The sequence below is a fragment of the Sciurus carolinensis genome, chromosome 1 (assembly GCF_902686445.1).
Source record: "Sciurus carolinensis chromosome 1, mSciCar1.2, whole genome shotgun sequence".
Classification (NCBI taxonomy): Eukaryota; Metazoa; Chordata; class Mammalia; order Rodentia; family Sciuridae; genus Sciurus; species Sciurus carolinensis.
In genome coordinates this window covers 4,024,469-4,040,065 of record NC_062213.1, presented here as the reverse complement: position 1 = coordinate 4,040,065, position 15,597 = coordinate 4,024,469, and the positions used below count along the sequence as shown (strand labels likewise).

The window sequence follows — 15,597 nt, the reverse complement described above, 5'->3', positions numbered from 1 at the left end:
AGAGTGCTCCCAAGTTCAATTCCCAATACCAGATAAATCAATAAGTAACCAAGAGGCAGCTGAAGATGTGCTTGGCAGGCAGAGGCCAGATGGTGTTCCAAGGCAGGAGGCTTTGCAGGTGTGGCAGAGCACTGAACAAACAGGAGTGTTCCAGAACAGCTGCAGTGTGGTCTGCAAGGGCCCAGCATGGGGGAGCCGAACAGAGGCACGGCAGGGCAGGGAGTCAGGGACCAGCCTATGCAGGGCTGGATTTTGAGGAGAACCTCAAAATCAACAGATACAACAGAAGGTGGATTTGAGAGGCAAGGCTGTGCCAGGAGGAGAGCTGCTAGGCTCCAGGGAAGGCTGGAGTAAAGGTGTTGGAAGTACGTTCCACAGCCATGGGGAGAACCCCAGGCTGGAGGAGAGGGGCCAGACATCTTCCAGGACGGCTGACGGAAATGCAAACGCTCTCCTGAAGGAGGGGCGGTTGAGGAGGGACCCCCCCCCCCCCGCAAGGGGCAAGCGCGAGCCTAGGAGCAGGAGAGCCGGGGTAGGCTGGTGGACGCCCATGGGCGCACACCGGTGCCTGGCAGTTACCCGCCCTTCTCAAGGCACAATGGTGGCAAACAATCCCAAGCCCAGGGCTCACGCCCTCCCCATCCAAGGGTGCCAGGTGCCCCTGGGTACCAGGTCACAGCCCCAGAGAGCTCTAACAGGCAGGGCAGACAAGGCTGTGGGGCTGTTACTCCCTGAGGGAAGGAAGCAGTGGGGACATTACGACCCGCTGGTGTGCGGGCTGCTGGCACTGCGCACGCAGCCTCAGCGTCCCTTCTCCTTCCTAGGATTCGGCCTCCTGCTCTGTAAAGCAAACTGATGACACAGGATGACATCTCCAGTCTGCCCAGGCCTGTGAGGCTTGAGGATCACACTCCTTTCACACTGACACTGAAACGCCACCTGTCATCATCGAGCCAACAGAAAGGGTCTGCGGGAAGGCTGACATTTCTCTTATGAAACCGAGAGCCAAAAAGTACAGAGAAAAGGAAAATCAAATTAAATGATGAATTAACTGGAAAGGACACCAGAGCAGGCCACGCTCCCATCCACCGTCAGGGGACAACAGACCCTGAAGGCGCCCTCACCCAGAGCACCAACCCCAGGAGATCAAAACTCTGCTGCACCCACCCCCATGGAAGCTCCCTGCGCACAGACACCACCCTCGGACGCAGACGGTCGCACTGCGGCCTGGCTGGGTCTTCCAGACGATGCCGTGATGAAAAATTTCTCTGGTAAAAATAACTTTTCAATTTGATCAGATGAGAAAGCGTCTGTGAGGCAAAAGCCAAGATGTGGCTGACTTTTCTTTCAGAAACATCTTATGGTAAAACCTAAAACTGCACATGATAAATGGGTCGCTTAATGACTTCTTAAGAAGCAAACAGCCCGGAAACCACCGCGTGGGTCAAGAGAGGAGTTCACCAGCCACCCAGAGGCTCCTATGCCTCATCCCAGCCTCGTCTCCTGCCTCCCCAGAGCCAGGCCTGCCTCCCCGCAGCCACTGCCTGGCTTCACTCCTGTCCTCCAAGCGGAGCCCGACGCTGCCCTGCAGCTGCACCTGTTCATTTTCAAACAGGTTGTTTACGTTTCTTTTAAACTACAGGCACCCCTCTCACTCCCTTTTGGGGGGGTGTGAAGCATGTATAATGCAGGGTTGACACTGACCGGTCTGAGGAGAACAGCTCAGCAGCACTTGGCGAGGTTGTGCCCCGTCCCCACCCCACCTCCAGAACCTTCTTCCTCCTCCCCACTTACAACTTAGGGTTTGACTGCAAGTTTCCAGAATCTGCACTGCAGCTGCACCCTGATGGTGTAGGTTAGCAAGTGTTCCTGTCCCCTGGTCCTGCAGGCCGTGTCAGAGCTAGAGCACAGGCCAGCCTCAGGTGTGGCCTGGGGGCTCAGGAGGAACATAATGTGCAGTGCCTCTTAGCTCTTGTGGGTGCTCACTGCCTCAAGCCATCATCCAGTAGAGATGGCAAAACGATGCTTTTGTGCTTCTATCACCCTTCTTCACTTGTTAGCTGGACAACTTCTATTAGGAGCAAACCCTCATCAACTCTTAGACTGTGCAGTGTACAGATTGCATGGAAAAGTAGAATAAATGCTCGTTACTCATCACTTTCAAAATAACAAATTGGTTCTCCAGCATATTGCAAAGATAAACAACTCTTTTTAGTGGTACCAGGAACTCAAGGGTTGAAACGCAGTTATTCCTCCTATTGACACTTAAACTGCCAGTGGTGGCCTCTTCAGACAGGGTCCTTCTGACATCTCCTCAGCACTCTCCTGCTACTCCCCTGCTGCGGGTCGCACAGCTGTTCCAACACCACCACCTCACTGCTCTACCTCCTGCTCCAAACCTGGAGTTTGCCCATCCCGCAAGAGGACTGGTTCCTCAGAGTGGAAAGAATGCTTCACCACTGTGCTGTGCTGCACCATTTCCAGCTCTGGTGAAAGACAGGACTCAGGGACAGGTGACTGAATGACTGACAGACTGACTGATTCTTAAACAGCTCGTGATTGCTTGCTGGCATTTTTAATTGAAACTCTAGAATACATGGTCTTACACCCGTTACCTCCTGTCTTCCACATAAGAAGCCTAGTCCACCCATGAAAGGATTAGCTCATGACCGGATGACTCATTTACTGTATTCCGCATATATGCTGACGACATCTCCCCCAAAACCACCACGGATGATGGCCTCTTGCTCCCTTCCAATCTAGTCCTGTGTGAGGCGCCATAGGAGCAGATGGCGCAGACACTGCACTGTCCCTCTGGTGTCACTGGGAGCCAGCCACACAGCCACTGTGTGTTGGACGCTCACCACAGTCCTTAGGACCTCTCTCTAGCTGTTCTGGTAGTCCTCCCCAGGGGATCCTCGAGAAGGTGCCCCCTAGAGCATGATCTTTGTGTCCTGCACATTGGTAGACATTCGCCTGGGTCCCTGAAACCTTGAAGCACATACGGCTGAGCCTCAGGGTCTCAGGCTCACATCTTCATCACACGAGCACCTCACACGCACGTGGTTCTGGGGCTTAAAGTCACTTGCTGTTTTGGTCTGAAGGTCCGAAAGAAAGATGTGTTTTCCAACTCTAACAATTTTATTAGAAGATGTCTTGGTCATTCTGGGTCAGAGTTCTCATGTACACAATGTGCCACACAATAGTTTCAAGGTTGTTTTTTACTTTTTTAACGTCAGGAAGTTTCCTTGAATCACAGACTTCAGCATGTTGGGGTTCCCTTGTTTCTGCTCCCACAGCTGCAGCACGCCCCCCTGGCCCGCACTCCTGGGGTGCTGCTGTGCTACTGTGCTCGCCGTGAATTCACGGTCACTTCCTGCGGTTGGACCTGGGTCCTCTCCCACAGACTGTCTTCACAGGAAGCCCGTCGATGTGAGCTCCAAGGAGAGGACACAGCCTGGCTGTGTCTGCACTCTGCCTGATCCGCACACGGCCCAGCACCACGCTCCTCCTGGACTGCAGCTGTGTCTTCCTTTGCTCTGCTCTCCAAAGTCTACTCCTGGCAGCTGCCCATGGTGGTCCTCCTTCTAGAATTCCTTTTACTCAGCTGTCCCTGGAATGTGCAAGATGCCCCCAGCCTCTCGGCTGCTACTCTCGACTGTGCTGAACCGGCTGGTGAGAACTCACTGGCTGTCTGGGGGTCCCTCGGACTGTCACAGTGACTTACCCCATGTCCTCTGTGTGCTGCTGAGGCCATGCAGCTGCCCAGGCTTCACATGCATTTGCTTATATTTTGAGGACCATGGCGATACCCTGGTATCTGGCTTAGTTGTACACTCTGCCTAAAAGGGAATTTGATTTTCCCATCTGAGTTGCTCAGTCTGATTACTTACTGGGTAATTCAAAGATAGCCAAGGCCTATAATGGTTTATCACCATCTCCCAAAATTTCTAGTCTTAACCATAAAATTCCAAGAAATCAAGGTTTCTGGGTATTGTATTATAAGAAAAAATACACGCTCCCCCAGGTGACAGGTTGATTTGTCTTACCCTAGAGGAAGACAGATGCTGCCCAAGAATTGGAAGATCCGGGAAAACACTTGCTTGCTGAGCATTCACTTAGAAATCAAAACATGATAAATCAAAGCAGCACTCTACAAAGGCATCTTTCCTCCTTTTTTATTTTGAAAATATCAAACCTACAAAAAAGTTACAAGAATAGAAATGGACATCCACATGTCCTTCACCTAAAAGCCATGAAGTTTTAATAACTTGACACATTTACTTTAGTTCTCTCTACATTCACATTCTCAGTGCCCCCAACCATATCAAAGACAGTGCAGGCTTAATTAGCTTTCATACTTGAGTACTTCTGCATGAATTTCCCAAGAATAAAAATATTCTGCTATAATTGCAATTTCCGTGATAAAATAACATATTCTAATATGTAGCACATATTCAATTTCCCCAATGGTCCCAAACATGTCTTCAGCTTTTTAATCCAGGATATTATTAAGGACCATGTAGAGCATCTTATGGTCATATTTCTTCAATCTCCTTTGGTTACAACAGTCCTCCCACTTGTTTTTACAAAATGGGAACTGTAACAATAACACTTATTGTTGGGAAGATTAAATAAAAAGAATACAAATAAAGTGGTCAGCCCATCTTTATTCACACTGCCTAACAATGCGCAACAGACCTCTTCCCGTCTGTCCGTAGCACACACTGAAGTCAGCATCCTAGTTTTATGTGACAGCAGTAAATTTAAGAAGTGACATCTAATTTTAGAAACCATACTTAATATGAGTTCATGCCTGAAAAATTGGGTCCTTTTCAATACTTCTGAGACTGCCAGACTAAGAGCCACAGGGAGTCATCTCCCAGCTCCGGGAGGCCACAGTGAGCCCTGCCACCGAGTACCCAGACTGAACTGCAAGTCATGATGCACCGTCCAGGGAGCACTCTCTCAGAGTCCCTGCATCCACCTTTTTCTTCTGTAAAACTTGCCCATTAGGATTCTCTGTTTACACAGCACATTGTTCTGCAAGCTATGTAAACAACTGGCCAAAGCTTCTGCTAAACACGAGTGATAAAGAGGACCTCCAATGACCATGCTATTTCACATGTGGGCTATTGTGTAACTGACCAGGAATTTGGCCTGCCTTCCATCTCAAGCCATCTGATAACCATGATTCTGGTTCTGATTTGGTTTTATCTTAAAATTTAGAAGAAGGTATTCCCTGACTACAAATCCCAAATTGCAACCTCACTCTCAACTTAGAGAGCCAAGAGAAGTACAGGAACATAACCAAACAGGGCAGCATTGGGAATGTAAATTCAAATAGCCACCACCACACAAATAGCTAAGGTTTCCATCCTAACGCCTTCTAGACCCTTCCTAGAGAATAACACGACAAAAATGGTGTGAATCTACATCATGGACAACCATAGAAATGAAAAGTTGTACCCCATTTGTGTACAATGAATCAAAATGCAGTCTGTAAAAATAAAAAATAATTAATTAATTAGTTTTTAAAAAGAGAGAGAAGAGCATGACACAGGCCAAGAGTGGAGGCTGAGTCCCCAGTGCCTCACTGCTCCCATGCCGGAGGTCCCAGCCAGAAGTCTACCTCCCAAGAGCACCTGGGATGATACCCAAGCATCTGTGGGACAGGTATCTGGACAGTTCCCAGGCCTGGGCCCATCTATGCTGCCACACTCCCTTCTTGGGACAGAGAAGTCAGGACCCAGGCAACCCTCTGTCCGCTGACAGGGAACTGCAGTTTGCCGGTGGGGGCTAGGGCTGCTTCACTGAGAGCTTGAAGTCCTGATATGATGTTAAACCACGTGACTTTTTCAGTTTCTAACATATTCCAACACTAAACTTTTTCCCTACATTTACTAATAATGTGAAAATAATGTTTTATTAAGAATTAGCATTTTACAATGATCCCATGATGGTCTTAAACCCTGTGGAGTGTACGGAGGGTGACTTCTATGAGGGGGAATACAGACTCCATCTTGTGTTGAAGTCCTGGCCCGGCTGTGGTGGTGTCAGGAGGTGGGCCATCAGGAACAAGGTAGGACAAAGTCCTGAGGGGCACCTCCTGAGGAGCTCCTTCGCCTGGAAGAAGAGGGAGGGGGGACAGCAGCGCTCCCAGACTGCACTGCACCAGGACACAGCAAGAAGGCGGCCATCTGCAGGCCAGGGGAGAGCCCTGGCCATTAACCAGACCTGCCAGCACCCTGACCATGGACTTCCCAGGTCCACACACGTGAGCTGGCAGGGTCCCACTCAGTCCAATAAGCTGTGGTGGCCTGTTGCGGGAGCACAAGCTGCCTAAGACAGAGTAACTGGCTGGACCTTAACACAGCCATGCCGTCAAACACTGCACAGGAAGCAGAGACCTGCCCCAGCTCCCCTAAGAGACCTTTTGGGGGGAAATTCTCACAAGAATGAACAGGAATGGAACAATATGGAACTGCCCCCCACTAAGGGAAGAAGCAGGGAAAGAGGCCTTGCTTGTGACCTGCTCTGCAAACACGGAACCCTTGGCGCCCACAAGGTCTAGAGTGGGACACAGGACTGAAGACAAGTCAGGACCCTTGTCCCCACTCTAAAGTCAGGAGAAGACGACGGTCAGGACCCTTGTCCCTACTCTAAAGTCAGGAGAAGACGACGGTCAGGACCCTTGTCCCTACTCTAAAGTCAGGAGACAGGCAGGAAAAGAACCAGCGAGACGCTTCCAGGAGTGCTGAGAGTAAGCAGGTGAGGAACAGGGACGCCGTGGGGGACTTCAGCAGAGGGTCAGGGTGGCAAGTTTAGACTGAGGCTGTGGAACAAGGTGCAGGCCATGCAGGGCTGTGCAGCAGAGACTCGGTGAGGGAAGGGCAGGTGCCAAGGCCGCAGAAGAAATAGAAGGGGTGCACTCCTGAGACAGGGCTGCCCCAAAGCTGGAGACTCCCCAGAGAGGGAAAGAGGATGGAAGGGATTTCCTGCCACAGGAAAACGAAACCCATAACTGGTCTTAGGGTGTCTTTCATTCACTGTGACAGCATTGTTTCTGAGCATGCAGGAATGCTGGGAAAGGAGAATCCCAGACAGACGGACAGACAGACATCCAGTGTCTGGGCCACTGTACCTGCTACCCTTAGGGCTGTGGGGCTCACTCTCTTCACTTCACCCTGGAAGCTTCCTGGTCCAGACCCCAGGCAACATCATCAACCTACAGGACCTTTCCGGAAAAAGCAAGCTTCATCTAAGTCACACCCATGAGTCTAGGTGTTCCAAGTGCTCATTCACAGAGCTGAAACTTGCAAATCCTCATCATGTTCCAGGTGGCGTGCAAATCTGCACGATGACCCAAGAAATGGGGTTATCACCATTTTTTAAATTAGGAGATTAAGGCACAGAGAAGTTAAGCCACCCAAAGTCACATACTCAATAAGCTCTAGAGACAGAATCCACTGACTGTTTCCACGACAGTCACATTACAGACTCAAACTGAAACTCAAATGCTTAAGTCCCACCCTCAACAGCTTTATCTGGAGACAGGGCCTGTGGTAATGGGGCCCTGACAAGAAGAGAAAGGGACACCAGAGAAACGACATCACTGCCCTCCATGAGAGGTAACAGCCAGAGGTAACAGCAGGTGCATGAGAGCACCTGCCAGTCAGGAAGAGGACCCTCACCAGAAACCCACCACGCTGCTCCCCGATCTCAGACCTCTGGACCCACCCTAACATCACGACAAATACAAATGCTCACTTCCCCCGACTCCATATCCTTGCAGAAATCAGCAGACTCAGAGGAAGCACTTGATCATTGCTGTTAATTGGAAGTGTACAAGATCACAGCAGTTAACTAGAAAAAATGCAGCAATTCCTACATTCCACTAATTTAGGCTGACCTCCTGGCAAATGAGCACAAAACTGTAAAGAGTGAGAATTAAGAAATCATTTAGCTAAAATGTACTTTTATTACTTTAGGCATATGCAGTAACTCACTCTGCTAACGAAGTGCCCAGAAGTCTCAGTAACTTAAGCAAGCAACTGGGCAGCAAATTACAAGACAGCACAGTGTGCCTCGAGCAGGGGATGGGGCGCTGCACCGGAGAAGGATGTGCCAACTGAACCTGGGAAGCACTCACCGTCACTGAGGTCCTGGAGGAGATTCTCCTGGCAGGAAAAGTCCAGCTTCGCCTTGATGCTGATGGTGAAAGTGGCCACCTTCCCGGGCTGCAGCGGGAACTGGGCCAGGGTTTCTTCCAGCTTCCAGCTCAAGAAGTCGCCATATAGCTTTTCTACAAAAACAACAATGGTAAAGATGAAGCACCCGAGGCAATGGGCTTAACAATCCCCCTAGAAAATGCTGACCTGTTCTTAAAAGTGATGAGAAATGAAAAGCATTAAGAGACAACATATCAAAGAAAACTCCAGAATTAACAAGAGTTGCAAGGCAGTCACCCCTGTTGTGTGCAGGGCTCAGAGCACAGGAAGAGGCAGTCAGCTCGGATCTTCAGGCTGTCCCCTCTATTCCAATGAGCAGCTGCTTCTCGCCCACAAAGGAACCATGGTCTCTGTTTCCATGAACTAGAGTTAAGCTAAATTTCTACGTGAGATTTCCTATAACATGACCCTTTAAAGAGGAACAGACCCAAGTGTAGTGGAGGAAGTGTCCTCAAATGGTGGAGCCTTTGGACAAAAGAGAGGACCCAGCCACAAGTGGAGACCTGAGGGTGGCAGCCAGGGACACATGGAGGAGAGCGCCCCACTGCTCCCCACAAGTCGGCCTGTCTTTGAAGAGCTCCGTCAGCGCAGGATGAGCAGGCCTCGAGGTGGCTGCCCCTCTGACACTAACTGCAGCGCCATGGAGAACGAGGGCTCCCTGGGGCTGAGGGCTCTCCACGTGCAGGGTGGTTACCACCCCCGCCATGGGCTGCTTGCAGTCCAGATGCAGCCTCTGTAGACCAAGGTAAGATGGTGTGGCAGCATGGAAGCAAAACCTCCTGGGGTGGGGAGGGGTGGACAGGGCCACCTTGTCCCCTCCCAGGCAGCCTCTCCTTCCCTAGCCAGAGAAGACCTAAAATCAAGGCCTGGTCCATGTGCTACATTCTACCTAGCAGAACAGGGAGGGACCTGGGGGCCTCGAACGGCCTCCAACAGCCTCACACAAGCTCCCTCCGGGCTCTTCCCACAGATAAGGTCCTGGCCAAACAGCCCTCCTATTCAGGGGTCCACATGCAATCCTGCTGGTTCCCAAGTAGCAGGCCCCAGTTCCCAGCCAGTCTCAGAAAGACCAAGGTGAGCCCATGGTCTCACTGAACAGTCTGCTCCGCTGCCTCAGGTAGCTGCCGCTCTCTCCAGAGTGAGGCCCTGCCTCTTCCCTGGCCATGAGTATGTGTGACGAATACACCGTCATCGATCTCATCTGCAGCATGTCGGGGGTTTGCATTTCCTCACCCAGGGGAGAACGGATGGCCAGCAGGCCCGTCCCTCTCCGGTGGCCCCTGCAGTCGTGGAGTGGGAGCAGCTAACAGCTGTTCCCAATTCCCTGTACTGTTTCCTGAGAGACCAAGAGACCAAGGAATGTCACAAGCCAGGTAAAGTTCTAGAATTCTACACATGATTCAAAGTCGTCACATTCACTGCCTGCATGAAGGCACTTCATGGTAGAGTTAAAACACAAAGTCCTGGTCTTAACTGGGCATAGTGACACTTGTCTATAATACCAGCAACTCAGGAGGCTGAGGCAGGAGGAACGGGAGTCCAAGGCCAGTCTGGGAAATTGAGAGAGACCCTGTCTCAAAATATAAAAGTTTTTTAAAGGGGCTGGAAATGTAGCTCAGTGAATAGAAAACCCCTGAGTTAAATCCCCAGTACCAAAAAAGAAAAAGAAAAAAGTTCTGGTCTTAGGACCCTGAAACTAAACTCCCAGGACTTCAGTAGAAGACAGTGCAGAGGTCTATGTGAAGGAAGGACCAGAGAGGTCTGCTCTAAAGGCAAGAACAGAAGGCAAACCACGCTGCAGTCTGCCCCGTCTGTCAGGCAGGAGGTGAGCTCCATCAGGGCATCCTCCAGAGCTGGCCACGCTGGGGTGCAGCTCAGCTAGTAGCCATGGCCTTCCTCCTGGTCTCCTGGAAGAGGGGCTTGAGCCAACAGGAGCAGACCCAGGGATGGAGTCCCTGAAAGGTGCTTAGAAACCACACCACACTCGCTTGTTTACTTAGCCATTCGCTAAATACCTTGAACATGCCAGACACTTTCCACGTATGCCCTCGCTTATTCGCCCCATTAACCACTGAAATTGTCACTAGTGACCTGCTAGAAGCCAGGTGGTGGACACTTGTGACTGAAGTCACCTGCTGAGTAAGCAGAAGACCTGGCACCTGACAGGTGCTCAATGAATATTAGTAGCACCAACTCGGCCCCCTTAACAAGGTCTCCAGATGTCATGTAAACTGGTATCATGACCATTTCAGCACTATCTGGAAGGGTGGACACTGGGAGGAAACAGCAGCACTGCTGAGAGGGCTGGTTCCTGGGGAGCAAAACTGCAATGACAGCAATAGCTCAATCGCCCTAGGTTGGATGGTTTCAAGAAGCTGTGGTGTCAAAGGAGATTCTCATGGGAATCTAGGCACAGACACGGAAATAGAGAACTAGAGGAGAGTAACCAGGTCTCAGTGAGGCAAGAGAGGAATGGGCCAACAAAAAGAACCGAAGAGAGAAGAAAGTGCATTGCATCCAAGATCAGCCACTGAAATTACAGGATAAAAATTCAAACGCTTCAGCAAAACTCTGGGGAGAAATGGTAAATGGTAGAGAACGCTGATTCCTGGGTCTTTAGCTGGGTGGCTGAATTATCGACTGGAAACATGCCCTGGCACACAACACAAGGCTCTTGGCTGCTCCCCAGGATGTGGGGATGCTTCCTAATGTGCTCTGTCCCTGGGAAGCTAAGCCATGCACTCACAGGAAGAGCAGAGACCTGTGTCCATTTGGAAAAGATTCCACAGCCATCTTCCAGGTGAGAAGAGGAAAAGGCAATTGTCTGACCTAAAATCATGCAGCCACAGGGCTGCGTTTCTTCCTGCCTCCCAGAGAGTACGGAGGACACCTGGGTGCTTTGCTGCAGGGATGACTGGTTTCCTTCCTTCTGCTCCCTAAGATACCTGCCCCACTGTCCTTTCAGGGCCAGTTCTCTCCCCTCTCCTGGGACTCTTCTGCCAGTGCCCAGTACAGCCCCATCAGGCTCCTCTGGTCACCACACTCCACACGCACTCAAGAAGCTGGCTTGCTGCAGGCCCTCCAAACTTCTGGCCTACCCTCCCCCAAAATGCAAATCCCCAATACTGGCTTCTCCTGCAGATAAACCAGCTCTACCACTCCCTGGGGTCTCAGCTTCTCCTGTACTCCCCAAGTGGGAGAAGACCAGCCCCCACTGGGCGGGGGTGCTGGGCGGGCTGGAGGGTGAAAGCCTGCGGTGTACTCAGGATAGCACGTGGTACCAGGGAACCTCAGGGCAGTGCTTGTTATCACTCAGCTTGGTCAAGGACATCCCCGGGATGGGACGCAACTGCCCAGGCCTGCTGCCTCCAGCCCCAACTAGTACTCGGTTGTGCGAGCACCAACTCCACACCCAGCCCGTCAGAAGCTCACGGTCCAGGGGAAAGGAGGCAGCTGAGTGTCAGCCACAGGGCAGGGTTGGGGTCAGAACTTACACTGTCCCTTTGCTCCACCCCACACCTCCACACACACATGGTAGTCAAAGATATGAACCAACAGACTAGGGTCCAGGGAGGTCAAGGACCTTTCCAAAGGGCACAAAGTCAGGACATCCCGAGCCAGGACCTGAATTCTGTGCCTGCCCCTGTCCACATTCACCTCGCTTTGTCCTTGGCTTCTCTCAGCGGCAGCTCCCAGGTCCACCTGTGCTTCTCTCAGTTCACCTCTCCCCTGCCTTCCACTGCCCTCAGTGGCCAGCAGCCATCCTAAGAACACCAGGTCAGTGCCACCTTGGTCCGACATAAGGCCTCGTGCAACACGGAGTCAAGCGCTGGACAAGGTCCAGCTGCCGTGCCAGGGAGCTGCCAGTGGAGGGGGCAGTGCCAGGCTTTCTCAAGGCCGACACGCAAGCATCTCCATGACAGCCAGTGCTGGTGGGCCCTGGCAAGCCACACAGCTCCTCGGGCCCACACCTGTGCCCCGTCACATCCCACTGCCAGACCTGTCTTTCCCCACCCGCTCTGCCGGCTGTATTCCTGCCAGCCTTCTCCCGCCCAGGTCCCAGGATCTGCCTCCGATTCATGGCATCCTGCCCTGTACTCTCAGGTGGGGCCTCCTGCCAGCACGGAGCCAGCACTCTGAAAGAGGGGCTCTCCCTGGACCACTCCTGTCACTGGTCCTTCTGCAGGTGAGTACTTGGAGCACCTGTGCCTGGCACACTCTGCACCAGGCACAGGAACACCTGCCAGGCCGGCAGGCCAGCTCCCTCCTGCAGGGAGTTCCTGCTCCGCCTCCTGGTCCCGGCGCAGAAGCTCCTTTCCTGTGGAGCTGTTCCTTCCCACACACCCATGAGAACGTCGCCCCGTGTCCAGGGCAAACCAAGCAGGGCTGAACCTTGCCTTCGGTTTTATCATCCCAAGGCGGGGTGCTGTGCTGCTTAGTCACACCTTGGCTCTGGCTAGGTACTCCTGGGTACTCTGCTGTGTGCCCCCACTGTACTCACCTGGAGCATGGGCTGTCATGCAGGATCAGCATGTTCATAATACCACGCTCTTACAATACAGCTGGGCTCAGGATAAACACTCAACCCATGTTGGTGATCCCTCCTGCTCCTGGAAACCCAATCTCCTCTTCCTACCGGGTGACCCTCAGGCCCCTGCACCAGAGCTGTGTGAGGTGGAGGAACTCCCGAAGCGCACCGAACACTGCACCTGGCTTTCGGTGAGCGTGCACTAGTGACAGCTGCCCGTGCATTCCCCACTTGAGGGCGAACAGAGCCCGGCCCCACCAGGCACTCGGTGTGTGCAGCACAGAGCCCAGAACCACATGACCCTTCGTCTTAGATTTACATATGACTAGAACAGATGGGAGAAAGCAGGAGACCAAAGGGAATGCCATAAAAGTTCAATGCACAAAAACATCAACACAAAACTAAAGAAGAAAACACACCTATATTACTAACGTTGCTGTCACTGATCATAGACTCTTGAGGAGCTTCAAATTGTTTAGTATTTTCTGAATTTTCCACAATGAGGCTATAGTAGCCTTTTACAAACAAATGCACAAACTCATATGCACACACACACTGATATAAAGCCATGAGATTAGTTCAGGCTTGAGTCTGTTCCTCCCGCTACCCCACCAACCCTCCAATTTATTGCAGAGCATAGACTAGAGAACCTGGCAAGGAGAGTTACATGCAAGACTGCTCATGCTGAGGACCACAGCCACCCACGACAGTGAGTTGGGCTCAGATGCTTCTGAGGTGCCTTAGATCAGGGTCAGGCAATAATGTGAGCTGACAACAAGAAAAACAATCTTTTGGGGCATAAGTGCACCATCTGAGTCTCAAGACTCAACCCTGCCAGCCAAGGAAACTTCTCTGAGGCAGTGGATTCACTTTGCGGCAGCCCTGCTACTGGCAGGTGGTCAAAAGCCTTAAAGGAGTCTGACCAGGCCAAGGAAAAGCAAGACCAGACCCCTTTCCACTTCCCGCATGGCCTTGGCCCAGCAGGGCCCTCTGGGGGAAGGCAGGAAGACAGGCCCAGCGAACCAAGGTAAAAACTGCAATAATACTGCTGAAGTGCCGTCTTCCAACACACACGAGAGCTACGACATCCTCAAGTCACGGGAGAGACAACCAAGCTAGAGTGCAAGCAGCTCATCCCAAGCCGTCAGTCAGTAGGCATCAGAGCAGGGACTGGCCAAGATGGCTCTCTCCAGGACTGTCCATCTCTCTTCACTCCTCTGCCCGAGACCACTGCTCCGGCCCGCACTATAACCATTTTCAGGAATACCTTATGAGGGAGATATAACGAAACACCCTGAAAGGAGAAGGCAGGCAGGAAGGTAGGAGGGCCCAGACAAGCCTAGAGGAGACAGCCAGGACTGCCGTCCACCTGCAGTCTGCACGGGTGCAACCGCACCTGCTCCATCACCCCAGAAGCCCCAGTGGTAAGTGGAGACAGTAGCAGAGTCACTGTGAAGTTGGAATGGGACACCACATGGGCTCAGCACAGCCACAGCACATGAACACTGCATGGGGAGGGCCCATGGAAGTCTCTAGAAACTACAGAGCACAGCGATGCTAGCCTTCCCTGGTCCACTGTCACAATTACTCTCATCCAGTGAATAGCCACTGCTCTGCCACCAACATCCTCACAGCAGGCACTATGCTGGCTTCTGGAGATAGAGGGACAAAGCCAGAGGCTGAAAGGGGTTTCTGACTGCAGGAGGAGACAGCATAGGAGAAACCCCAAACCTAGACCAGATGAGAGATGAGGTCCCCTCAATCTAGAAACCTCTCAGGAATTTATACCTCCAACTGCACAGAGAATAGGTTCAATAATTGCTGAATTAATTGCCTAGAACTATAATAAGACTCACTGTCCGGGGGCCCCAGATCTGTAGCTAAAGAACAAATTCTCTCAGCCATCAGTGTAGCCAACCAGAAATTTATAACTAGCTGGAGGGACGAAATTCAAAAACCATAATTACAGCACTACTCTTACCTCTCTGGACGGCTTCTTGTTTCATAAGAGGGTTTCACCTGAGAGTCTGTCAAAATGAACTCCAGGAAGCCCCCCAGGTTCCCCACAGCCCCAACTGCAGGATGCCCAAGGACAAGGAAGTCAGGAGGAAAGGGGCCACCAGAGGGGAGTGAACTTGAAGAAACACCACCCCCGAGACGTCAGCTGGGCCGCAGGGGCACTGCCAACCATAGCCCCGGGAAGGGACCGGGAGAGGCAAGTACTGCCAGGCCGGGCGTGACCCCGTGCGCCTGCCTGCCAGCCGGCCACGCTGGGCTCTGTGCTGCACTGTCCCTCTGCGTGGCCCCCCTAGTGTACCCACCCGGAAGTGGGGACAGCCGGGATTCAACAACCCCACACTACTGCCTCCTTCATGTTCACTCGTTGGATCCTAAAAACAAACCCAAGAAATAATGCTGAATTCCAATTTTAAGAAGTGTACTTTTGCTCATTTTACTCGTTTGTGTACCATGTGCTGTGACTTGGATCTGCGACGTCCCTCGTGTGTGGAAGCCGTGGCCCACTGCAGCAAGGCACAGAGGGGGGCTCTGACCGCATCAGCCATTCATCCACTCGAGGGACTGACCATCCTAATGGGCCACTGGGAGGCGTAGGCCGGTGGCGCAGGACTGGAGGAAGCAGTCACCAAGGGCAGGTCCGTGGACACTTCTGCTGTCCCCAGTCCCTCCCCATGCTCACTCTGCTCTGGGCCACCATGAGCTGAGCAGCTTCTCTCTACCATACCCTTCTGCCTCATTTCTGCCTGAGCCAGCCATGGACTGAAACCTCTGAAGCCATGAGCTTAAATGACTCTCCTTCCTCCAGGCTGTTCTTGTCAG

The 15,597-nt window shown here is 52.1% G+C and overlaps 1 protein-coding gene across 5 annotated transcripts in view; it reads right to left on the bottom strand.

The window, feature by feature from the left end:
• Trappc9 (trafficking protein particle complex subunit 9) overlaps nt 1-15,597 on the bottom strand; it is a 533,127-nt gene that overhangs the window by 376,143 nt on the left and 141,387 nt on the right. For all 5 annotated transcript variants that reach the window (XM_047546065.1, XM_047546089.1, XM_047546081.1 and 2 more), the window contains one exon: nt 8,153-8,305. In XM_047546065.1, the coding sequence (XP_047402021.1) occupies nt 8,153-8,305 (153 nt within the window). The remainder of the gene's footprint in view (nt 1-8,152; nt 8,306-15,597) is intronic.